General features: G+C 37.7%; 2 protein-coding genes, 1 long non-coding RNA gene and 1 pseudogene across 6 annotated transcripts; 2 read left to right on the top strand and 2 right to left on the bottom strand.

The window, feature by feature from the left end:
- The first annotated feature begins 632 nt into the window (after positions 1 to 632).
- LOC148176892 (uncharacterized) lies at positions 633 to 1949 on the top strand (annotated as a pseudogene). Its single transcript, XR_015769855.1, has 4 exons — positions 633 to 705; positions 756 to 1451; positions 1487 to 1824; positions 1888 to 1949. The product of XR_015769855.1 is annotated as an uncharacterized LOC148176892 (transcript).
- A 6888-nt stretch (positions 1950 to 8837) lies between these two features.
- Positions 8838 to 9529, top strand: LOC148176891 (uncharacterized). Of its 3 annotated transcripts, none has more exons than XR_015769803.1 (3): positions 8838 to 9029; positions 9109 to 9412; positions 9459 to 9529. It is a non-coding gene; the product is annotated as an uncharacterized LOC148176891 (long non-coding RNA). The 3 variants fall into 3 exon arrangements; XR_015769802.1 differs by having other exon boundaries at positions 8838 to 9033; XR_015769801.1 differs by having other exon boundaries at positions 8839 to 9037; positions 9459 to 9521.
- Positions 9530 to 13236: 3707 nt separating this feature from the next.
- Positions 13237 to 13703, bottom strand: LOC148176890 (uncharacterized). The gene is made up of 3 exons (XM_088033220.1): positions 13696 to 13703; positions 13451 to 13622; positions 13237 to 13403 (listed from the first exon to the last, which is right to left on the bottom strand). Exons 1-3 carry the CDS (start codon positions 13701 to 13703, stop codon positions 13242 to 13244), a joined length of 342 nt encoding a protein of 113 aa, XP_087889346.1. The 3' UTR covers positions 13237 to 13241.
- Positions 13704 to 21862: 8159 nt separating this feature from the next.
- Positions 21863 to 26658, bottom strand: LOC148176889 (uncharacterized). Its single transcript, XM_088032926.1, has 2 exons — positions 26573 to 26658; positions 21863 to 26526 (listed from the first exon to the last, which is right to left on the bottom strand). Exons 1-2 carry the CDS (start codon positions 26588 to 26590, stop codon positions 21901 to 21903), a joined length of 4644 nt encoding a protein of 1547 aa, XP_087889052.1. The 5' UTR covers positions 26591 to 26658; the 3' UTR covers positions 21863 to 21900.
- Positions 26659 to 26873: the final 215 nt, after the last annotated feature.

Below are 26873 nucleotides of genomic sequence, written 5' to 3'. Positions count from 1 at the left end.
AGTTACCGCGACACTTTCACCGCAAAGTTAGGATTTCTTGATAAAAAATCCCATATCATTCGCACATCTACGTGTCTCAAATTTTGTGTGTCGGCTTTTTGAAATTCCGTTTCGATTGTGTATAATTTTTTTTGCAAAAACAACCATAAATTGCAACGCTTGTGTTAAACAAATGTTCTGCATACGGAATCAGTAGGCGGAGCGTGCAGCTGAGATGTGACGTCAAACCAATGAAAAAGTGTTTTAGCTCCCGCCTGAATATTTAAATTTCTTTAGCCAATTTTGGCAAAACCGTCATGTATTTTCCAAAAATTTTTGCACCACTGCGTTATTTGAATAATATTCTACAAAATTTGGTACAAAAACATATAGGTTACATTCTTTGCATTCTCCCTATTCAGCATGATCAATAAGGGAATCTTAATTATTGGAACAATTACATTGTTCGAATGATTAAGTTACTCTCCCTTATTGATCTTGTAGAATTGAGTGCAGACTTGCAAAAGAATCACTATCAACCTTCAACTTCAAATCTCGCGCTCACTCTGATAGTTGCGTGGGTCACTCGCTTGGATCGCTGAAACTCACTCCCCACCACTGTACTTCCTGTACTGAAAACGGCTTTTCTACCGGCATCTGCTTCGCCATTTTGATTAGCACGTGGTTGTTTTATTAACATTAGTGCATCTAAAAGTTTGCTCATTGGTAAGTTCTTGTATTTACTAACTGGTCAATTTTCTAAATCTAGTATCTAGGATCGTAAATATGTTAGACCTGAGATACTCTGAGGCAATTGCTCGGTTTAACCCCAAAAAACGAAACACTCATCACTGTAAAGTCTGCAAGTTTTAGACAACATCGATGATTACCATGATCAATCACGTCAGGCGACACCAACAACTGCAATTCCAATGGTACGATTGTTCGAATTCTCTAGAAATGTATCGTTGTGACGACTGTAACCTTACAACGGACTCGAGCATAAGTTTTAAGAAGCATTTGCAAGAGTTTCATCTCGACAAAACGAATCATCACAAAGTGCAAAGTTACAGTTGTATTGACTGCGGTTTTGAGACCTTTTTTGTATTTGACTGGTTAAAACATGTCTTAAAGAATTGTCCATCAAGTAGTGTTAATAATCATGTAAGATTAATCAAAAAGGTGAAACAGCGAAAAGATATCAAAGTATCAAATCATAATTTTAAAAATAAACATTCAAATGTCGATGAAATTTGGAAGTTCAAATGTGACAAATGTGAGTTTCAAGCAACATACAAATCAAAATTAACACATCACATTAAAACGAAACATTTGAGTCATTCTGAAATTAAGTGGTTTCAATGTGCAAACTGCGATTATAAAAACAATACAAAATCCAACTTACTTACTTACTGTCATGATACTTACATGATATCCAATCATTTAAGTGATTCAGAAATTCAATGGTTTCAGTGCGATAAATGTAATTAATTAATAAATGTAAAAGAAAATCAGATTTAACACAACACACGAGAAGTAAACATTTATGTGACTCTAAAATTAAATGGTTCGCTTGTGATCATTGTGATTATAAAGCTAAATTTAGAAAGCACTTAACACGACACATAATTTGTAAACATTTAAGTGACTCTGAAATTAAATGGTTTGCTTGTGAGCATTGTGATTATAAAGCTAAATTAAAAATAAGCTTAAGAAATCACGTGATAAAACATTTATCTGACTCAGAAATTAAATGGTTTACATGTGATAAATGCGGTTATAAAGCAAAAGTTAAAAAACTGGTAACACAACACGTGAGAAGGAACCACACGACTATAAAACGAAGTTAGGGTGAGATTTATCAATGCACTCACAAAGAAATAATTTAAATAACAGTGAAAATTACAGCTAAACATTTATTTTGTGATCAAAGCGGTGAAGAATCTAACAATGTGAGAAGAATATCATGAGTTTAGAGAATAAAATATTGTAACTTGAAATTTTATGTTTTCTTTACCGTTTCATGTCGTTGAAGTTAGTGTCACGCAAAAAACTGTGAAAAAAAAAAGAAACCAAAGTCGCTCGGGCCGGCTGGTGACAAATCTACGCCGGTAGCTCAGTCTGGGTGGGTTCGCTAAAACTCACCGACCCGATATTCTTGAGGGCGCCAGAATCCTCCGGCTACGACTTGAGAGTACCCCGCATCCTAGGTACTCGATGTAGCTTACCTGAACAACCAGAAAAAGAAGAAACTAACCAGAGACAAATACAGGGTCTATCAGAATAGCGGACCAAAATGAAACGATATATTGACAATCTTCTGGGAATAATTGGAAAAATGTTTAAAAAAATCCATCTTTAATAGTGATCAGAAAATGAACAATTTAAACTAACCAATCGTGTTGCTGATGTTAAGTTACCTGAAAATTAGCTTTTTCTGATTTATTTGTAACTATGGATGCATCTTAAATATTTTTGCATTGTTGTTACACTGACGAAATTTTTTAGGTGACGTCTTCTCATAAAAATTGACAAGTTTATTTTGAGACCAACAAAATGAAATAATAGACTCAAACTTTAAAATTAACAGAATCCGAAAAACAAATAAGTAAATAAATACAGAAATAACAAGAATGAATGAATTAGCGGTATAAATTTGAATAAATAAATAGGTAAATAGTTTTTAAAGTAAATGTTCAAAATTTCTTCCTTCCACTTGAATGCACAGAGCAGCTTTTCTCAGTAGACTTGCCCTAGCATTACTGACCATTTCAGCTGTTATTGAAGCAAATGCTTCTTGAATGCGGTTTCTTAACACGTTAATATTTTCAGGCATATTTCGGTACACCAAATTCTTGACGTGTCCCCAAAGGAAAAAATCTAAGGGCGTAAAGTCTGGCGACCTGGGGGGCCAACGTCTTGGGCCTCCGCGGCCTATCCATGCATTAGGAAATCTAACATCTAAATGATTCCTAGTTACATTTGCAAAATGTGCCATGTTGGAACCAAATATTATTAATGTCAACATTTCTTAATCTTTGTAGAGGAATATTGTCTAGCAGCATGTCCAAATCATCAAGTAAAAAATTTGTATAAATTTGGCCGTTGAGTCTGGCGGGAAATTCGTACAGGCCAACCTGAAAGAATGTGATGTTTTATAATTGCGTATAACTTGTTCTCAAAACAATTTACTATGGCGTTCCCAAAAATTCCAGCCCAAAGATAGACAGAAAATCTTTGCTGGGGATTACTTTGCCTGAAGACGTGCGGATTATCTCGCCCCCAAACATGAAAATTTCTTTGATTGAAAAATCCATCTTTTTAAAAGCAAGATTCGTCTGTAAACAATATGCTTTTGACGAAGTTCTCATTTGCTTCATGTTCCCGCAGAAGCCAAGGACAAAACTCCACTCTTAGAGGATAATCTTCCGGCGTAAGACATTGCACTTTAGTATAATGAAATGGGTGCATTCGTTCGTCTTTAAGAATACGTTGAACAGAAGAGGTGGACATTTCAAGATTTCTAACCACAATACTTATGCTCGTTTCAGGTTCCTCTTCAAAAATCTCAATAACCGCTTCCTCGTTGTTCACGGTTAGTGACCCATCAACGTACCAACGTACCAACCAAGGAAAAAGGCCACTAAATCACTCTCCAAAAACTCAAAAAGATCGGAAAACTCTGGAGTTTCGTATGACTCAAAATCTAAACCGCAAGTGATCTACCGGAACCAGAATGGCTGCTATCGCTTCTTCAGCTTTACGTCACATTTCGTCATCAAGAAGGTGACCCCTTGACAGGTGAAAATTTGGGGTTATCCGAATCAAAGAATGAAAGCAATCGTAAAGACTAGCAAAACGAAGCAAACGGTAAGAAAACAGATGGAAAATTATTTAAAAAATTAATCGTAGACCTTAACGCACAAGATGGACAGAATAACAGATAGCAAGAAGAAAAAAAATAGCAAAGAGTTAGCACCGTTGATGTTGCGGTCAAAAAGAAGATAGTACCACGACACGATCAACACCAAACAGGCTAACGTGGTTGTGAAAAGGAAGAAAATAGAAGTTAGAAAAATTGAAGCAAAGACGAAAACTAAAGAGTTGCAACCTAGACAACTCCGAGGAACTTGTAGCAGTCCTCCAGCTAAAATTCTGAGGCTCAAACGTATTCCTCCAGTCACCTCCGAACTGGTATGTACCTAACAAAACTGACTAACAACTAACATAATTAAACAGAATTCGTAACGGACAATGAAATTCGCCATGCTGATACACTAAAATAGGCAACCAATAAATTACAGGTGTCAAAAGATCACGAAAATCAACCCTTTCTAACATACTTTGTTAAATAATGACCGTTGTTCATGAATTAATTTAAATCTTCTCCACATTACAGCAGCACAGATCATAACAGTTTGCAATTGTTGAAATTCCATGGATGTGGACAATATTAACATTGCCCTTGCATTCTGGTCTTTCCATTCTTTCAAATTATTCTGGGTTCCCTTTCCACTTGGTTTCACAAATTTTCCTTCGATTATGTCACTTGAACCTTGAGCCTTAAAAATAATGTTCATCTGAAATTTCCAAAGTTGAAAATTCTCTCCATCAAACTTCTGAACATTAATATTTGTCGTTTTGTCCATCTTCTTCCTCATTTACAGGAAGTAAATCTTGATGTAACAAACACAGTCTTCCAGCAACAGTGAATTCTTAGAAAAACATTTAATCTTGCAGATACACTAATTTCCTAATGAATCAACGCCTGGGCCCATAACCTTTTAGAGATTTTCGGTGGTTGGAAGAGAAAAAACTAAAATGACTTTTATTTTATTGATTTTCTCAAAAACTCTTTACAACAACATTACTGTGGTTACAATTAAACAAAAAGCTAAACTTCAACAATTTATCACACTATACATAGTTGTACATATTCGAAAATTTATATTTAAAGAAGGAGATGACACCATTCCGGCTGCCAAAAGACACGAAAGCGTAAGTGCTTACAAGCACGAGAAAAGAAAACGAGTTTGCCGTTATTTTTAAAATGTGGTTTGTAGGTAGCAAAGTCTTGAGTGTTATAGGAATGGTGTACTTTTCCTATAAATGTTTTGGGTCATTTTAGCCAAAAATTTAATTAGAAGGAATGTACTTGGTAGCACTTATAACTAAATTTTGGTTGGTAGTACCGCCCTCAATGTTTGAACCTCCTCATCACCGACACCATCGAATAAACAAACTTGACGACCTAAAAACTCTGTGTTCAATCCACCACAACTAAATTTTCACTCACAGCAATTGCCCACTCGTAATTTATAGCCATCGAAGTAGAAAAGCTCAGTTGGAGAGGTTTCTTTGCCTTTATGAGCAAAGTCAAGAACAACTTTTGATTTTTGCGCTCCCAGCAGTACCAATTTGTCTGTTTCAACACCTCCAGGATCAGTTCGGACTGGAATACGACATAGTTGAAAGAGAAGCAAGGAGGCCAACTTACCACGTCTTCAACTAACTGTCCGGTGATCACAATGTGAGTGAAGACGATTCCAGCTCCCAGAAGAAGAGTCAGAAAGCGTAAGAAGTGGATACTTGACAGGTTGTGGACCTCGGGAGGGATTAAATTAAGATTCGGTACTTATGCTCAACTTACTGATAAGAAAGACATCCAGAGGCTGATAGCAAGAAAAACTGCAGAGATGGAGAAGATGGCGACTATAAAACCGACTTCCTTCTTCATGCGTGCTATGAAACTATCTCGGCGTGGTTGTAGTTCTAAAAAAACAACTTACGCGCATAAGTAGACGTGGCGTTTGATACAAATTCGCAACTTTTCCTCCACGTCTGTAGCGACATCTATTTCCTTTAAGAAATCTATGAGGAGATAACACTGAAAACGAAACTGCGTGAAGACATAGATAGTGGTTGTAAAGCAAGAGACTGCCAATGTTATAGCCGGTATTAGGCTTACTCGGTACCACCATGCGAAGAAGTAGTACCAACGTGGAAACGCCGATTCAAAGATCACTAGAAAGACGTACACTTCTTTGTCGTCATAGAAGGGTACCATATGGATCACCCCAGTTACCACACTAATTGTTAGAATAAACAGACCAAAGCAGTTAAGGTAGAGAGATTCCTTCAGGATTTGCTTTTGACTCGCAGACGCGTTTGACCAAAAAATGAAATTCTTCATTTCCGGGGCATACGTCTGAGCCATCTTTGAGATAGCGTAAGCCGTTGATAAGAACTGGAAAAGCGATCAGTAAGTAGTACCACAAGTAGCATGACTTACGAAAATCGTAGATCCGTATGATGCATAGTATTTGACGAAGGACGCTTGGTCGAAAAGGTGCAAGAAGTGGAAGGTCTCGACAAGAATAAGAAGCGCCAAATTGAAAAATGTTAACTTTGATAGATGGTAAATGAGCGGATTTTTTACAAAATCGATAGAAGCGAGTCTTAGTAGCCACAGAGGGTCACCTGAAAGGCGGTTTGGGTGAATTTTTTTTTAGGTTTTCGTACCTGAAGATAATTTTGTAAAAAAGTGGTGAAAGTGAGTCTTCAGTGAAAAGACCGGGACTTTAAAAGAACCCATTATCACTCGGAAACTTGTTAAATTAATAAATGTTGCGTGGTTGTTCTTGTTCTTATATTGTTTCTTTTTCATATTTTATGTCCTGAATAATTCATGAATTGTGCTAATGGTCCTTGTAATTACATTCATTCTTTATAATATTCTGTGGTTTATTGATTAAAACTGGTTTGTTTAACTGATATTAATGCCGATATTAGTAGCAAATCTCACTTCTTTTTAACACGGCTACTTAAGCAACTGTTTTATTTATAACAAATAATCGTGCCTTTTGAATCAAGAGCACTCTATTTTTACAGGGTTAGAGCAGTGACTGTCTTATTTCATTAGCGTTGACTTCATCTATTGCCACTTTTCCAAAGCATGCTGAGAAAATCTGTAAAAATTAATATAAATTCTTCGTGTTAAAAATATTGAGATTCATTTGAAATAAAAGAGTTATTTTACTTTGAAGTACTTAACTGAAAATTGACTTTCTACAAATCACAGACTGTGTATAATCATATTATCTTAGTTAAACAAAAGTTTAGTTTTTGTTCACATGTTTTCTGAAGCAGTAGAGAGACATTTCTAAAGTAGAATTATCTCTTAATTCTAAATCTGCAGCATGTTTTGCTCTATCAGGTCAAGATATTTCTAAGTAAGTCCTTTTTGAATACTTCGCGTTCACTTTTATTTTTTTAGTTCTATAATCCATTTCTAGAAATAAGCTACCCAACAAACTATAGAAGTTATCGAAAAAGTTAGTTTTTCAATAATATCATAGAGTGTACTTTAGTGATGAGTTTTATAGGTTATTGGAAAGCTTATTAAGTTAGCTTTCCAAAACATTGCCAGGCAGGTTTAAAACTTTTGAAAGTGTTTAAGAAGAATTGAACAAAATTTAATTATTAAGAATATCTCTGGATCTGGACTTAATGGATCAAAACGGATTTTAGATTGGCAGTCAGGCATTTCACTTCAGAAAAGACTTTCCATTTCCTCATTACAATTTTTTTTCCAAAATTTGTTGATTAGTGTAATTTTAATTTTTTTTTAAATCCGAGAAAAATTGAGATGGTATATTACAATAACTCAATACCAATAGATATTATAGCACAAAAACACCCTTAATTTGGATGTAAAACCACCAGGTCACACCGCCTTCCCTGTCGCCCCTGCTATAACTTACAACTGCTTCTGCCTATCGTCTTTCTCCTTTTGGGTTTTCACCTGTGCCATAAATTGTGACACGTAGTCCCAGAACTCTGTGGATTTTGTCGTAATTGTTATAAGTTTTTCCACGCTCAATTTTTTATTGAATTTTCTCTCCGTAAGTTCTCTTGCTACTTGCCGTTTAGGACAGTTGTCACACCTTTCAAAAAAAGGTCGGTAGGTGACACCGCACCGGTGCTCTTATAGCCTTTGGTGAGCTGGTGTCGTGGGCCAGAGAGTCTGGGCGCCAAGAACTTAGTTTGATTTAAAAGTAGGCAAGTCGCTCAATGCTACGCGGAAGTAAAATAAATGGTTTAAAAAAAAATAGGCTTTAATAAATAATGTGAAATTGACAATTGGTGAAATTTGAGATGATGTTGGTTAGTTAAATTTAAATGACAGGTTCGATACCGTGTCACAGCTGTGATTGGTTTACAGAATGACTATGTTAAAAAAAGGTTAAATATTAAAAATAATAATGATCAGTTAAATTGAACTCAAGAAATTAATAAAATCAAATTACAGGCAAACAAGACTCTCGATGGAGTCGATATAAGCACGCTGTCGGTGACGTCGATAGTACGACTCAGGCGGTGACGCAACGAAACGATATTATCACAAAAAAAGGTACTTATCGCCGTCGGGAACGCTCCAGGTGCCTCTGTCGTCTGGTCCGGGCTGTATGTGGCCGCTCGGGGTGGTTGTTAGCGGGCGAGAAAGTCTCAACTACTCCACGAGGTCGATCGGGGACTCAAGGCGACGGGCAAGGGTGTTGTAGGCGTACAGGCGAGAGTCTGGTAGTCGTTGATAGACTTACGGGCGAGAATTGTAGGCGTATGTGCGAGAGTTGTAGGCCTACGAGCAAGAGTTGTAGGCGTCCGTGCGACCCTAATTTTCTAAATTAGTATATCGTAAAGAAAAAACGTGAAATATTATCTCTCTGAGGGTGAACGATACTAAATGCGGTTCTGGGGTTCTTAGCCGCAAATACGGGACTTCAGATAGTACTAGGAAGTGCTTAGACGGTAAAGATACGGTACTTTAAGGTAAAATAATACGTCTACTTCCTTCGAAGCCCAAAACGGAAAAGAGAGTTAAAATACCACGAGGAATCGTAGGTGGCACTACCTGTGATTTCGGGGATGATAAGAAGATTCTGACCTCTGCGCGAGTACCGCGGGCGCTCTCAATGTCGCACTTGTCAAAGAGTCGTGATTGACAGGTTATGTTAGTTTGTTATTGTTGGTGAATGTCCGCAATAAACGTAGGTTGGTAAGTGATACTGTTATCTAACATAGTAGTCGCGAGAGGGTTGATCTTGAAAGCTAAAATGGTTTTTGTAGGGATTTAGATAAAGATACGGGAACCAGTCATGACGAATTCCTGGACTGGACAACATAAAGGGGCTTTAAACCACACCGAGTCGCCCTGGGTTCGGTGCGACGATACAAGAAGGAACGTGGGCTCTGAAATTCACTGGAAGGGTGCCAACACCTTCCAGAGGGACAGTCTGAAACGCTCAGGGGTGGTCTGCGCCTCACCAACCCCTTCCTGGCGAACACACGAAATTTTTTGGGGCAAAGGCTTGATCCAACTTCCCCTAGGATTGGAGCCGAAGAAAAGATAAAGAAGATAAACGCGATAATAGTAAGTTTTGAACTGTGGAGACTTACTAGACTATTATTCATTTTAGGTTGAACACTGATGTAGTCGTGTCAACGGTGGAAAAGAACCCAGGCATTTATGGGACTCCTAAATCGCCTCCCATACCAGCGGTGTCTCGCGTTTATCCACTAATTCATAAAAATCTTAATAAATGACCTTGTTCTCATTTTAGAAACGTTACACAGTACAGTAAAGTATGTTTCTCAGAATCTTTACCCATACGGTACCAGCATGTGTCCGTCGGCTGTTTCCCGATTTTAAACATGTAGTCATTACCTACAGCATCCATGGCCTGATAAGCATTGTGTAACAAAGAAGTTGGTTTCTCCGTATTTTCTTTCGATCCAGGCATTTATTTTGGAAATTAGTCGTTTGGTCCAGGCAGCTTTACCATCCAGGTTTTCCCAACTTCTCTCCTGCCAAGCATCTATTTTTTTTCTGCAAGTTTCAGGCTTAGATATACCACGGCCTTGATTCAATCGCTCTTCTACGGGCAAGTCAATAGGCGGTATGCTGCTAAGGACTTGTAGCGCTTCTGTTGAAACCATCCTATATGCCGAGATTACTCGCAAGCCCATTCTTCGTTGAATCCTGGTAAGTTTATCTTTATTGCTTTGTAGGTAAAGAGCCCTGTTCCATATCTCGCAGTCATAGAGTATGACTGAGTGTGCTACTCCCATAATGAGCGATCTTTTGGTTTCCTTTGGGCCTCCGATATTAGGCAGTACTCGGTTGAGTTTATTAACCATGGCTTACGCTTTTGTGCTTACAATATTTACATGTCTGTTCATCATTAGATCTTCATCCAAGGTAACTCCCAGATATTTAAATTTTTTAAGGGCTTTTAGCAGATGATTCCTATCTCCGAATTTTCTTCTTCCTTGGTAGAGGAATATTGCTTCAGTTTTGTGTGTTGCGAGTTTCAATCCGTTTTTAGTCATCCAATGAATGTTAAGTCTATGGTTGTTTGGGCTTTCTCTTTTAGCATATCTGTAGTTTTGTCAACTATCACCGTCGCCAAATCGACAGCATAGCCGATTAATCGGACCTCAAGTCATATTTTAAATACCGTTGTTTCACTCAAAATTTCCTATGTACAGTTGCGTCCAAAAATAATGCACCATACCATTGCATATTTCCAAACAGCATCGGAAAACATTTTGAGGGCCTCGCTGGGGCAGGTACAAGTCCGTTCATGATCTTCCCAGCACATCTGGGTAGTCATAAAATGGTAATTTTTCAATGTTTGCAAAAACCCTGTTCTAAAATTATTCAGATCTTATTTTGTTGTGCTGTGATGGTAAAAGAAACGTATAAATACGGTGGAGCGTTTATTACTTTAACTTTTTAAACAGTTTCCACCAAACTTACCGCAAGACCCTATAAACATAATCACCCTCAAGTGCTGGGTCTGATGATGAGAATTGATCCCCAATAAATTACAGCCTTTTCGTTGATTCAAATTTACTGGAATTGGGAAAAAAATATTTAGAAATAAAGTTTCAGGACCAACAGACAAATATAGTAGATTACTCAACGTGTGAAGTTGAGTTTTGTTTTAATCTAATGTGGACTTGTAATAATAGAGTTGACGAATGATTAAAATTTAGATTAGCTTAAAAGTGCCGTATGAAATTTTTCAAATTTCGCTTAAATTAAATAAAAATATAATTGTCAATTTTGACATGTTAAATCACTTGCTCTCATTGTTTTGTAACTTTTTCACTTACTAGTTAGTAGAAACATAAGTTAATTACTAGTGAAAAAAATGAAGAAAATTTGAGTTTCTTAGGTCCCAAACAATGACAGAAAATGTATTTTTATGGCAAAGTTGAAAAAAACTATATTTTATAGCTAGAGACAAATAATTAAAAAAATTATACACCCGGTTTACAGAAACAAAATTAGATCCTTGATTTTGATCAAAGATTTTTACGAAACCAAATAACGTTACAGGGGTTTTTACATCTGAAAAAACTATGTTTGAAAAACTAAAACTCGAGAAAATGTGATTGACGCTTCAAACATTATAAATGCTAGTGGTTATAATCAGTAAAACATGTAAACAGTTTAGCAAAATTAACAACACTAGTATTGTTGCCAAATCTTTAATAGCACTAGGATTGTTAAATGTGCCTTTATACAATCTACTGCTAAATTGATACTGTTACTCTAACAATTTAGAATGAAATGAAATATTTAACATTATGTTGAAGTGACATAAGTAAGTTGCAAGTCTAATTTAATTTCAATTATTGCATTAAACCGGCCTATACTTAGTTAACTTACTATTGATCAGAATTAAAAATCAATTGTTCTAAAATTTACTTATTTAGCAATGAAAGCGAATTATGTGAAGAAAAATGAACGTTAGAATAATCAATAATTTTAAGAAATAAATTAGAAATTAAAAATTACATCTTTAATTAAAATTAATATTTAATTCAATCAAATGTCAGCAATCAAACTTAATTAAATGCGTGATTAATTTAATCGCAATCAACTTATAGTGGAAATGGGGTCATTGATTAAGAATACAAACATTGATTCAAAATTTCTTTCAATGTTCTTCAAATCATGTTGTTTAGTTGACTCAATCTGCATGAGTTTTAGAGTGAGTTGTAAATAAAAATTGGTTGTCTGACGCACCCTTGTACGAAAACTGACCGCTCAGATCATAAGCAGACCAACCCAAAAGTTCTAGGGGTAAAATGTATTGTTGGGTGCATATTCTGTTCATACCATGGTGCATTATTTTTGGACGCAATTGTAGGCTTTAGCCACTAATATTAGGTAAGGGTTTATATTAAGTTTTTTAAGGGCCTGAATTATTAGCCCCCAGTCTGTCGAGTTTAATGCATTTTTCACATAAAAAACGACTAGCATTCAGACTTTTCTATGTTTGTTTCTTTCACTTTGTCGACAATTTTGATCAGTTCTCCTAGAGCGTTCACTGTTGATCCTCCTTTTGTAAAACCATATTAATTTGTTGCTAGGCCACCGCAGTTTTCAATTTGTTTCACCAGTCTTGTTTTAAGTAAAATTTCAAATAGCTTACCCACTGCATTTAGGATGCATATGGGCCGATACTGCAGGGTGCAGCTAAAGACTTTAATGTTCTTGAAATTTGAAACTGAGTTCTTGACTCATGAAAAATTAGACAATAATACACAAAACCACAACGTTATTTAATTAGCTAATAACAGCTGGAAGCAGTTCTACCTCTTCTTCAACACCACCCTATACTCATTTTTCGGCTTCGCCAAGAAATGATAAACCATTTCGATTTCATCCACAGATTTATACGTTCCCGGAAGAACCTCAAACTTTCTTACTATTTTCACCAGAAGCACCTTTATAGAGGCCATTCCGTAGCTCAAACCTGGAAACCAAAATTAAAATTCAATCTTCTGATTCTCACCGATACACTTTCTTGGTCCGTGACTAAAAGGCAAGAAGGCACACCGCGGCCTCTTTTTAACTTCTCCCGGCAAAAATCTATCGGAATCAAACTAGAGAGGATTCGGCCAATATTCGGGATTCTTGTAAATGGCGAAAACCGGAATCGCCACGTTGGTTCCATCTGGAAAAACTTGACCATCTGGAGAATGGTTTCGATGGTTTTATTCACGAGGCGCATAATTATAGGGACGGTGGTAAGAGCCAAAGAGTCTCTTTGATAACTTTGTCTAAATACTCGAGTTTGTTTAGTTCGTTGAAAGTTATTTCTTCATCATTTTCTCTGGAATAGGTTTTCAGTGGGAGTTAGAATGGGCTTGTCTTACTTGGACTTCAGGGTAAATGCTGAATACTATAAGAACCGCCCCACGGTAAGAGACGCCGTCTTGCTCGCCGCCAACATAAAAATCGACGTTTCGTCTAGAATCTGGTTCAAATTGTGTCCACATCGGTTTAAAATATCGAAGAATAGACTTGTTTCACTGGAAATTCGTTCAGGCTTCTTGTCATAAACCTGAAACGCAGAGGCTATGACCAAATTTCAAAGTAAAAATTCTTTACTTCTTTGACGATTCCCATGCCAAAGACCTTCAATCTGTACAGGTTTTTGTACGTAGAACTCATCTTCCACAAGAACTTGAAATAGAACAACGGATTAACGATTCGTTCGACTGTCAGTTTTTCGAACCTAGCAGAAAAATGAGCGCCACCTTGCTTCTTTGAGAAACTTACTCTTCATCGACAGGCATATATTTGGCTGCTGTTTCTGTGAGCTTCTCCGGTTGTACTTCCCCCAACGTGTCTACAAGTGCATTTAGACACGTGGAAATCCGGAAATTTGTCTTACCAGTAACTGTATTAAGAGTGTTAGCCCAGACAATATGAAATACGTCAGTTTTCTTTCCGGAAATTCCTTCCAATTCGATTGTTAACTTCTTTGCATACTTCACGAAAATTTCAATCAACTTTGGACCAAAAGTCACGTTTAGATTCTTCCTTAGGTTGCTCTACCTGTGATCCAAAAATTCGGATGTTATGATCACATTGAAACTATTGAACTCTCTCACATGGTGCTGTAAGGACGGATGAACAAATTTCATCGGTGTATTGGTACAGTGTAATTGTTCCTTTCTGTAAGTTTTTTAAGATGTACTCAGCATCTTTCGGCCTGGAGGAGACGATATACAGTAGATCACCCAACCAAAATCTCCAGATCGATGGATTGGTTTCGACCGGTTGGTTGAACCTCTGGAAAAAATCTGAAAGAGGAAATTAGGGCTTCTAAAGTGTCTTTGACGTTTTTGTCCTGAGAAGACCATGCGAGGGCTTCCAAGAAAAGGGATAGTGAATGGGCCTGGTTGAACCGCGAAGTGGTAGTACAATTGCGTCCAAAAATAATGCACCATCCCATTGCTTATTTCCAAATGGCATCAGAAAACATTTTGAGGGCCTCGCGTGGTGACGTGTGAAGTTGAGTTTTGTTTTAATCTAATGTTAACTTGTAATAATAGAGTTGACGAATGATTAAAATTTAGATTAGCTTAAAAGTGCAGTATAATTTTTTTCAAATTTCGCTTAAATTAAATAAAAATGTAATTGTCAATTTTGACATGTCAAATCACTTGCTCTCATTGTTTTGTAACTTTTTCACTTACTAGTTAGTAGAAACATAAGTTAATTACTAGTGAAAAAAATGAAGAAAATTTGAGTTTCTTAGGTCCTAAACAATGACAGAAAATGTATTTTTATGGCAAAGTTAAAAAAAATATATTTTATAGCTAGAGACAAATAATTAACAAAATTATAAAGTCCGTTTTCTTTTAAAAAAAACACCACCAACACCGCAATTTTCCCCTTTATTACACCCGACAACGTTGCCTAGGGAGATTTTTGGTGAAAAAATATTTGTCAGTTTTTTGACATTTCTGAAAATTAGGCAGTTTCCGTTAAAAACGTGTTTCTTTTACAGCCTGTTGGATTGCAAATCAGGATTTAATAGACTCGGCACAGCTTGGAAGGCCGTTTTGTGTAATCAAATTGTCAATTAGGCAGCTAACCTATTTGATTTTATGACTTTAAGTCACCATCGACGATGTTGCCGATTGTAAAGTGCTGAGAGAGTGCGGTGTTGGTAGGTTTTTTAATAAAAAAACGGACTTTACACCCGGTTTACCGAATCCTTAATTTTGATCAAAGATTTTTACGAAACCAAATAACGTTATTGGGGTTTTACATGTGAAAAACTATGTTTGAAAAACTAAAACTCGAGAAAATGTTTAAACTGACGCTTCAAAAATTATAAATGCTAGTTGGCCATAATCAGTAAAACATGTAAACAGTTTAGCAAAATTACCAACACTAGTATTGTTGCCAAATTTTTAACAGCACTAGGATTGTTAAATGTGCCTTTATACAATTTCCTGCTAAAGTGATACTGTTACTCTAACAATTTAGAATGAAATGAAATATTTAACGTTATGTTAAAGTGACATAAGTAAGTTGCAAGTTTAATTTAATTTCAATTATTGCATTAAACCGGCCTATACTTAGTTACTTACTATTGATCAGAATTAAAAATCAATTGTTCTAAAATTTACTTTTTTAGCAATGAAAGTGAATTATGTGAAGGAAAATGAATTTTAAGAAATAAATTAGAAATTAAAAATTACATCTTTAATTAAAATTAATATTTGATTCCATCATCCATCCATGTCAGCAATCAAACTTAATTAAATGCGTGATTAATTTAATCGCAATCAACTTATAGTGAAAATGAGGTCATTGTTTAAAAATACAACATTGATTCAAAATTTCTTTCAATGGTCTTCAAATCATGTTGTTTAGTCGACTCAATCTGCATGAGTTTTCAAGTGAGTTGTAAATAAAATTTGGTTGTCTGACGCACCCTTGTAAAAAACTGACCGCTCAGATCTCAAGCTGACCAACCCAAAAGTTCTAGGGGTAAAATTTATTGTTGGGTGCATATTATATTCATACCATGGTGCATTATTTTTGGACGCAATTGTACAACTAAATTGTACGTAAACAATTATTTTGAACTTCCATTTATGATGATTTATCGTCTTTTGTCAAATTTTATGCATTTTCGGACCGCTTTACATACATATACGTATACAGGGTCCGGCAACACTTGTGTCCACCCCCAAAATAGTCTTTAATTTTAAAGTTACAATTTTGAAAATTTGCACGCGCGCATAATTGACAAAGGTCTAGAAGCTGACGCAAAAATTTGTCTTTTATCACGGTTTGGTTGGCGTCGCGACGCCTAAGAAGTATAATTTTTAGCGACTTTTGAGTTTTTGCGGAAATATTCGCGAATTCAATTTTTTTTCAACATAACAGTGATATAAATATCTGAATTTTTATTTTAAATCTAATGCAAATTGTCTTCAAAATTTGCGAAAAAAACGCTGTTTTATCAAGTTAGTTTTTAAAATTATGACAGCGCAGTGGCAAACTACGTTTACACCAAAATTTCACAAGTCACTTTATTCACTTTTACAAAGGTTAATTTTGATTAACACGGGCATGTTGCACTTTATAGACACCAGAAATCGTTAATTAACATCGACAAAGCGACAATTTCACTAATTAAGACTTTTGTTACAATCTAAAGCGGGCCAAAGGACAGATGTCATTTGTGACACAAGATGTTAACAGATGGGTGTAAACGTAGTTCCCAACTTTGACGTAATGAAATTGAAAACTAACTTGATAAAACAGCATTTTTTTCTCAAATTTTGAAGACAATTTGCATTGAATCTAAAATAACAACTGAGATATTTTTAACACATTTATATTCAAACAAAATTAAATTAGGGGTTGATATCACAAACCCTTACAATTAAATAAAAATTACATTTTTAAGGCGTCGCGACGCCAAAACTATTGGTGATAAAAAACAAATTTTTGCGTCAGCTTCTAGAGCTTTGTCAACTGTAAGCGTATGCAAATTTTCAAAATTTTATCTTTAAAATTAAAGACGATTTTGGGGGTGGACACAAGTGTTGCCGGACCCTGTATATTATATACATATACAAGGTGTTTATAAATGTTTCTAGCATCAAACGTGGCTATGAAATGTCAAAAAAAATTGCCACCCATTACAAATGTGGGTTTCGATTTTTCAACCGACATTTCCAGTTAACCTCAAACTTAGAGCAAAGTAAATTTTGAGAAATAAACTGTTCTAGTTGTGGTTTAAAACCTGAAAATTAAACACTTGGACACAAAACTGTAACTGAAACGTCATGAATGTAAGTTACATTATAAATAATTTTCAAGATAGTTATATCCAGTATAAAAACAAACCGGCAAAATAGTGCACGACAAGAATTTCACAGCCACCCTTGATGCTAGAAACATTTATAAACACCTTGTACGTTGTAACTTTCAGAAGCAGGCGCCAATTTTTGAAAATATATTTAATTAATAATTTTTTGAAAATATTGAAATGTTCTTCGAGCAGTATCACAGACAGCATTTAACATTGATATAGCCATCCCAATTTCCTACGCAATGGGAGTGTAATGTTTATCTGACGAATGAATGGTAGTAGGTATATGTCCATAGTTACCGATTTTTAAATACTGTTCTGCTTCGAGATTGGCTACCGTTTTTTTGTCTTAACTCGATTATTTTTTGAACTAAAAAATTTTTGTTTCGAACTTTTGGTTTAGAATTGTTACCTTTACAAGCCTTTTTCTCTGGGTCACGACTTCTGGAATACATACCCTGCATATGAATTTACTAAAAAACATTTGACATCTGGGGCTACTTTACTGATCGTTTCAGCTTTGTCATAGTTTTGACACTTAGAGCTTAGTAACAAAATCAATACCAACATACAGTATACAAATTCTGTACTTACAGCACTATCAGTGAAACTTTGAAACTCTTACGTCATCACTCGCTTACATGCAGATCTCCGGTTACACCATTAGCTTTCGTCATTCCTTGGACAATTTGAATTCGAATGCACTTGAATAATAATAATAGTTATTATGATAACTAATCGATAATTGGCTACTTATCGATGAAATAATCAGTTGGTTAATCGCTTGTAAATAAAACATTTGATGAGTTAGAAGTCTGATAACACACTTTTGAATCAATGAAAAGTAAAATCTTAGAAAGGGTTGTAGTCGACTCAGAGTTGTCTCTCATTCAACAAAAAACAGAATCGGCTTACACAGGGTAAACCCAACTCATCGAAAACCAGTTCATCAATTCGTAACTGACATACATCCACAATGGAAACAGTAATTTCGTATTATAACAACTCATCTCATACCCAACTCGTCAACTATGCTTATTTTGTCTGTTAGTTTTTTTGCGTAGGCAACACATTTTACTTTTCACAAACAACCACTTCACTAAAGTGATAATAAAATATTTATAACATAACTGACATCCATTATTTACATTAATGGCTGGAGTATCCAATTCCAGAGTAAATAAATGCAATAAAAAATTACTCATAAAAATTGTATAATTATAATTTCGCGTTCGTCGGGATCGAAATATTATGCGAATCATTGTAGAATTCAAATACAGGTAAGTACCATTGCACTCAATTGCTTATGTTCTTTTAATACTCAATAAATCCGCAATCTACAAAACATCTTTACATTCTAGGCACAGCTTATCCCTTGTTAATATTTTTTAGGTGTCTAGTATTGGTAGTTATGTTAACGTTCTATTAGTAGTTCAACAGTTGAATTTCTTGTCTGGATTACAATGCCGATGAAGAGCTGTACCACTTTATTTTGGCCGTCACTGTAATACCAACTGACGGTATGAAACGTACTCGGCAAATCTGGTTTTGGTTTTCAATTTTAGGCTCAGGAAAGAATTAGCTGCAACACGCTAGGTAGCATGAGCGCCTTTTTTTCATCAGCCTGTATAATGAATCCCTATTATTCAACTATGAGGATTAATTGTCAAAAGATAAGTCTGAAGTCTTGTTATAATGAATTTCAAATTAATTAAGGTAAAATAAAAAAACAGTTACAGTAAATAATTGCTGAGGAAAGCATGGTAAAGCTGAATGTTAAAAAACAAATAATGTTGACAGAATACAACGTTATTATCTAAGGAAAGAATTTGTATTAAATTTAAGTTTGACACTTCTGTCACAGTAACATGTCTTGAACCTGAATAACAGTGGCTACATATGAATTTTTATTTAATTTCATCAAATTATTAAAAAAAAACATAAGATTCGTAAAAAACTAAAAAAATAAAATTCTTAATAGTTATTTACAGTCGCGTGTGGTAACTTACATTTTACAGCGCGAAATCAGTTTGAAGCACGACGGCGTAGCCGGAGTGCTTTAATGATTGAGCGCTGTAAAATGGTTAACGCACAAGAGTTGTATTAAACTTTTTGGCCAAAAAATTTTAATTTAAATAATTCGATTTTTCAAAATTTATGAGAACTGTTACATCTGACATTTGTAAATTTCATCATCTGTCAATTCTGTCAATTTTGTAGTTGGTGCACAAAAAGTACACAAGATGGCGCTGTATAAAAAACGTTTTAATATTACTTTAAAAATAGAAATATTGTCTTAATTGAGATAATAATTTAGGTAGATTCCACTTTGGTGATCAATCTTCATTATGATAAAGTGATTTTAATTTATAAACGCATGTGAAGAGCAGACGACTTGGGCAACGTCCAAGACGCTTGTAAATCTAGTGTTTCCGAAGATGTCAATTGAATGTCAATTTGACGTTTACAATTCATGAGGCCAAAAAAATATTTAACATTCTTAAAAAAAATATAAAATTCTTAGAAAAATAAATTTTTTAAAAATATGTAAGACAATAAAAATGTGGTATTTGTAATAATGGTGATGACGTAACTGGGAGTCATTAATGTTGTAATTAAGAGCCCTTGGACTGGTCAGTAACTTGTGCGCACTCCTGGTTGGGGTGAATGACGCCAGAATGTGTGGCTTAAGGCAGTAAGGAATTGGGCGGTGAAAGAGAAAGTGGCCAAGAAGTGAAGAATTGGCCGTAGGAGAAGAAGGTGGAAATTGAGTGTAGTGCGCGAGTGCGGGGGCTGGATGGCTGACTTCCAGGAAGTGTTCTGGATGGTAGATTTCCAGAAGGCGAGAGGCTACATGTCGGGCTGGATGGCTTACTTCCAGAGGGCCTGGATGGTTTACTTCCAGAAGGCCTGGAAGTCGTGCTGGATGGTTAATTTCCAGTACGCGGGTGGGTACGGTAATGGTTGACTTTGCCGTACTCGAAGAAAGAAAAAGATGTCAAGATGTCACCAGGGTCGGAGTAAGGACATGAGTGTCCTTCCGTTGCAGAAAAAGGGGTCAATGCCAGTAATCCGAGCCGCTATCCAGCGATGGGGCAGGGGGCGGAGCTCCCCCGGTAAGTTATGTATATGTTGCAAGTTATGTATATGTTGTTTTGTTGCAAGAATTCCATGACTTCCCAGTTGAGCTAAGCCCGGAACTGACTAGATAAGGGTGTTCCGGAAGGAGTGAGTCAAGTAGCATTGTGTTGGTAGTTAGAAGTACCCTTTCAAGAAAAGAAAATGAGTACAACCCTGTAATGAGGGTTGGTTTCGTAAATTCAGTGTTTCAGCGTAAAAAATCGAATTACAAATATATGTATAACATTCTTAAAAAACAAAATTCTGACATGAAAAACATCTAAACGTGTACGTAATGACTGCAGGCTTGAAGAAACTCATCAATATTGCGATTGTCAAACTCTCGTATTATGTTTAAAAGTCTTTGGTTTGCAACACGAGCATAAAGCGGCACAGTTTGTCCACCTTCCAAACGAGTACGTAAAAAATCCGTCCTCATTTGCTCTCATATTACCTTTTCAATGACTGTATAAGGATTTGGATGATGTGAACTAAAAATACTAGAAAAAACGTAATGCACGACTGCGCCGAATTACACAAGTCAAATGCATCTAAAATTTGCCCTGGTGGAACAAATGACAGCGCGCAAAAGGATTTTAGTATTGTCCTAAAGTCTTCATCATTTCTGTACATCTGCACCATTCCCAGTTCTGCAACTTTTCGCCATATCGCTTGAGAGAAATGAAAGAAGCAACTATGTATATTTATATCGGGGATCAATCTTTTAAAAACATTAACCACCGCTTCTTCAAAATCGATTATAACATTTCTTGTTCTTTCTGTTGGTCGAATTAAATCTATCTTTACCAAAACATTAAGTAAAGCTCTTTCATATGTTGGTTCATTCTTGTTAGGCAAAAATGCGTAGACAAATGGAACTGTTTTATTTTTAAAAACTCCATGGATCACCCATAACTGGTACTAAAAATTTGGAGCGTTTTTAAATGTACCATCAACAATCCAAGTATTACATTCAATCAGACGGCTTACATCTGTTGTGCAGGCAAATACTATTATGCGGTTTGCTTCTTCGATTCCACTATCACTAAGAATAAAATTTTCTTCAGCTGCTGTTTTTGTAGTGCGCAGACTTGGTGGTATAATAACTTCCGCCAAAGAATGCGGCACAAGTGGAATGGCACCAACCCGTTTGCGTTTCCGCAATTAGACTTAATCAATTTTCGTTTTGAAATTTATCATTCGTATTGCTGTCGGCACCCTCTCTTGCTCAATGAGTCATGAGTTCTGGGACCACCTGTATATACTACTGTAAAACTTAATATTAACGAGCGTTAAAAAAACGTATCAAGTCACCTATGATATTTTTCGTAGCGTACATCGTATAGCTCATGTTAACACTTGACAATACTAATTGGGTTCCTAGCCTCACTTTATTCAAAGACTAACCAAATTACTTAATTAATACGATAAAACAAGTTTGTTTTTAATGTGTTAAAAATGATTTTTACTATCTGATTTATTAAAAAAAGATAGCATGTGTTAATATGTGTTCTGACTGCGGTTGATTCTACGCCTATGGAATCAATAATACAAAATACGCAAAAAGATTTATTCCATTTTCTGATACAAAAAATTACTCCAATTTTACCATTCTCAAGAACCTCTCCTGAGTCTCCGTCACATCCAAGATCTCTTCTTGCATGACAGAACTCTTATCCAGCAGCATCTTAACACAGTCAACACTTCCCTTCTTCTCCGCCCATTTGAGAGGTGTATTACCACAAGCATCTGCCATTTCCACGTCTCCACCACTTTTCAGCAACCTCTGCAGCACCTCCTGGTGCCCCCTCATCGAGGCAATGGCCACAGAACTGTATCCGAAATCATCAACAGTATTAACATCGACGTTGTACTTCACCAGGAGCTCAACAATCCCGACGTCACCGTTAAAGGCCGCCCAGTTGAGCATCTTAGTTTTGTTGATACTGACATTTTTCTGTAACAACAACTCCACGATCTTCTTGTGGCTTCTGTTGACGACCTCGTGGAGGACGTCCTCAACGAGACTGACTTTTTCTTGCTTGAGGAATTTTTTAACAAGAGCGTAGTTGCCGGTGATGACTGCTTCTTCGAAAGAGGAGAGTTTTGTGGTAATGTCTTTCGTGTAAGACTGAAGGAATTTTGATCTTTGTTGAGCGACTTCCAAGTGTGTGGAGTCTTTAGTAAGGGTTTTTACCACACAGATGTGTCCATGTTCAACAGCGCACTCCACTGGTCTTCGTCCGAAATTATCGCAAGCACGAAAATTCGCGTTCTTCGTTAACAACCTTTTAACAATTTTTGGGTTGCCGATCATGGCGGCCCAATGAAGAGGAGTGTAACCGAAGGAGTCGTACCCATCGACTTCTGCGGAATTTATTACCAGAAGCTTAACCACTTTCTCGTTCTGGTTGCTGATGGCTTTACACAAAGGTGTCACCTTGTTGTTGTCCGGAATGTTAACACTACCTCCGTTGGTAATACAGGTCTCCACGACCTTAACAAAGTCTTCAGCCACCGCCCGGTACAGCGCAGTTCTCCCGAGATGGTCAACCTGGTTGATATCCCATCCTTCGCCCAACAAAAGAACCACTTTCTCAGCTTGACCGGTTGAAGCAACCCAGTGCAGTGGGTACTTGACGTACTCTTCCACATCATGTTGAGCAACCGTAGGAGTCGCCCCATTTTTTGCAAGAATTTCGACGATTTTTTGGTGCTTTCTCTCCATTGCGCAACCATGTGGGCTGTTACCGAGGCGGTCGCACGTATCAGGTCTCGCCCCATGAGCCAGCAGCAGCTGAAGAACTTGAGTGTGCCCGTACGTCGCCGCCAACTGCAGAGAAGACCGCCCAAAGTTGTCGGTGGAGTTAACATCGGCTCCGAACTTAAGGAGGAGTTGCACGGATGTGTAGGCACCTTTACTGGAGGCTAAATGAAGAGGAGTATTTCTGTAGCGGTCCATGATGTCGACTCCCGCGCCTCTCTCCAGAAGGAGTTCCACGATGGTGTGGGCATCGCTTTCAGCAGCTACGTGGAGGGCGCTTCTTTTGTTGTACGTAACGGTGACGGTTTCAGTGTCGGCACCGGCGTCGAGGAGGATTTTCACAATGTTGTAAACTCCGTACTTCACCGATAAGTAGAGAAGACCTTCTCCGTTGCAGTTCTCCATCTTGAGGGCTCTCTGGAAGCGTGGGTCTTGCGTAGTTACCTTGAGGAGGTTGCCATGCCCAAATTTAACACTGAAGTACGCAATCGTAAAGTAGTCATCCTCCAAAGCTGTTAGTTTCTCCAGAGCCAAGGAGGAGGTTTCAGGGAAGTCTGTTAGGATTCTCTCCACAGGGTAGAGGTTGAGCTTATTGACCGCGTAATCAAGGAGGTTCCACCCGAAAAGCTCGTCAACTTGAAGAGGATCGGTTTTCGTGTTTGTTATCAAGAAATCTATAATCCTTTTCACATTTTCGTTATCCGTCACAAGCTGCTTCGTGTCGTACATAAACAAGTACTTTTCATGCATCGGTGGGAGTCTGGAGATCTTCGTTTCGTATCCACACGCGAGATGCAGAGGCGACCTTTTCAAAGGATCCAACTCATCCAACTTCTTGCACTGTTGGAGCTGCTCGAAGTTTTGACACAACACCGCCATGTGAGCTTCATTCTTCTTACACATCTCCAAGTTGAACATGAGGAGAACATTCTTGAACTCTTCCCGAAAGATCAACTTGGTGATGTCTTCGACCTTCTGGTAGTTATCAACCAACCACAACGCGGCGAAGTAGTCCGCGTAGCCTTGTTGGGTAAAAATGACACTTCCTTCGTTACTAACTTTGAGGATCAAACCGATGACATCGCCGATGCTGCGAATCTGCTCCAGGAAATTCTTATCGCATCCAACTTTAACAGTTAAGTTCAAGCACGATGTCGCTGCTAACTTGTACTGCTCGTTCCGGAAGTAAATACCATCCAGTATAATCTGATTCTGATGGTCGCTCACCTTCCTGAGGTAATTCTTGTACTTCGTCTTAATGAAGTACTTGAAGATGTCGGTGACGATAAGCACTTTTTCCATGCTCGCTTTAGGGTCATTAATGAAGATTTCTGTCAACATGTACAGATGCATAGGAGCTCCAAGAATATCGGGCTTCAACATTTTGAAGCACTGGAGCATCTTGTCGGTGTGGAGTCGTTCCTTCACGTAGCGTTGTTGCTCTTCTTCACTGAACTCCTCGATGTTCATTGCCAACACATTGAGCTCCTTCTCCAACCGCTCGCGGAGGTGGTCATCAGCGAACACCCAAACTTTGAACTTCTCGTCTGACAACTTCTTTATGAAGTAGATGGAGGACTCGAGACCCACGTTGGAGATGTTGTCGATCCCACAGAAGAAATAATTTACACGTTGAACTTTCTTGAAACAGTCTCTGAATTTCTGGTCCAGCGGTGGTAGCTTGACGTCAAAACTCTGCTCTTGGATGTCAAATTTCGTGGTCCAGTACCCTGGAGGAACGTTCTTTCGTAGATACTTTAACATGGTCATCGTGCCCATACCAGCGCGAGCACAGATCAAGTTGAGATTGCTCTTGATGACCTGGTGAAGTTCGCTTTCGTAGCGCACTTGGTACTGGCGTAACCTGTCGGACTTTTGTCTGCTGAAGATGAGCTTCAGGTGCTCGTCATCGATGACTTTAAGGCAGTGGACGTTGCTGTATTTGTACTTAACTGCGATAGCAAAGGCCTTTGCTTTGGTGCTGGTGGCACAAAGAACAACGGATTTTGATGGAAGTCGTTTTCCTAGTGACATAACCTCGAGGAACTCTTCAAACTTCCAGAACTTGCAGTTCAATTTCGTGGTGATGGACGCGGAGTCACCGCGGATGACGAAGAGGTCGTCCGGGAAGTGTTCCAAAGCGGTCGTTTTCAAAACCGTTGTTATTAACCGTCGAGGGATGTACGGCTGAGGGAGCGGACCTTCGACTTCGCCCACCACCAGGTTGGTTTTACATATCAAGAGAAGCTCTTTCATCGTGATGATGTCAGCAAAGCAAGGGTTGTACAGGGTTAACTGCTTGAGAGAGAGTTCTTCCAGGCCTTGAATGGAAATTTTGAACTCTTGGGAAAGCTCGTCGTAGTGCTGGCAGGTTTCCAAGTCTTTGAGAGTCGCCAAGATGTGCTTGGAAGAGAAGTCTGGGGCCACGTCGACATCGCTCACGAACATAAAAGTGAGATTCTGGTCTTCCAGGTCTTTGACCAATTCGGTGATGATGGTGCGGTTGTCCTTGTTCACGCTGACCACCAGAGGGAACTTTTTCTGGCGCCACAAGATAAGCGCGAGTTCTTTGTTTTCGTGATCACCGGTGCTGATCAGAAGAGTTTGTCCATGAGCTACCACATCGCTCTTCTTAAGATCAAACTGACAGAGACACGAAAGAGTGTCATTGAGTTCTTCGACGATGGTGATGTCGTAACAAAACAACACCTTCTGGAGGATTTGAGCTCGTGGGCCGACGGTAACGTCAAACACAGGCGAGTAGTCTACGATATACTCGAAGAACAGAATCTCCGCGATCTTCATCTTAATATCTTCTTTGTCGAGTTTGCAGATGTTGAACGCCCCTTTTTTCCACTCCTGGAAAAAGTTTCGGAACTTCTGAGCGACGACATCCACGTTGTTCCCATCGGGAAAAAACTTCTCTTTGAACTTCATCTTCACAGCCTCATCAATGTCAATTCTACTCTTCTGCGACGTGAAGAACGTGATTTTGTTGGAAGTCTCGTCGTTGTAGATTTCATAAATGTGGTTCTCTTGGTCGCCGCTGGTGTCCAAACACATTTCCATGGGTGTGAGCTCTGTCTTCGTCTTGATGGTACAATTTCCAACTACGATCTCTTCATTGACCACTCCATTTGTAAAAAGAAGCACGTGGTCGCTTTTGGTGAAGTCATACTTAAAGTATTTGCTTAGTACCATTTTCCCGTTCTTCCCAAAGTGGTTGCAATTCAGAAGAAGCTTGTCTTTGACGTGTTTGAGTTGGATGGCGTACTTCTCCGTGGTGGTGGTACTGATGTCGATCACGATGTCATCGAAAGGGTGGTACTGGTTGTCATAGATGGCGATTTTGAAATCAAGGGCGTCGCTGTAAGAGAGGTGAAAGCAGTAGTAAGCCAACATGGCGACTTCGAAGTCGTAGCCTTCGTTTTCCACCCCCTTGGTGGCGGTGTAGGTCTAGAAAAAACAATTTGAAGAGTGAAAGAGAATGAGGAGGACTTACTTCGCGTTCTTTGATCATCTCAGGGAGTTTGGAACATCTTCAATACGAGTGCGGTAAAAAACTCACCTGATCTTCATAGTACTACATGATATGGAACAATGCTGGAGATCGTAATCAAAGATAAAACTTATCATGAGTACATTCATGATTCCAGGAATATTGCAAAAGAAGTATGTAGTTTGTCGACAGGCAGGAGTGGACAGGAGTGGATGGTGGGAATCATCTTCGAGTTGCAGCACCATCTGGAATGCCGGCGCCTTCACCATTTCTGTGTTTTAATAGAAAAGTCTCTCAACAGTTG

The sequence above is a fragment of the Gnatocerus cornutus genome, chromosome 3, assembly GCF_029298725.1.
Source record: "Gnatocerus cornutus isolate USDA-ARS CGAHR chromosome 3, icGnaCorn1.1, whole genome shotgun sequence".
Lineage (NCBI taxonomy): Eukaryota > Metazoa > Arthropoda > Insecta > Coleoptera > Tenebrionidae > Gnatocerus > Gnatocerus cornutus.
The sequence above is the reverse complement of the archived record's forward strand: the minus strand, read 5'-3'. Positions and strand labels throughout refer to the sequence as shown.

Excerpts from the sequence above, each read along its gene's own strand:
- LOC148176890 (XM_088033220.1), bottom strand. Across the intron at positions 13,404-13,450 it reads GCATGGGAATCGTCAAAGAA|GTTTATGACAAGAAGCCTGA; the intron begins GTAAAGAATTTT and ends TCTGCGTTTCAG.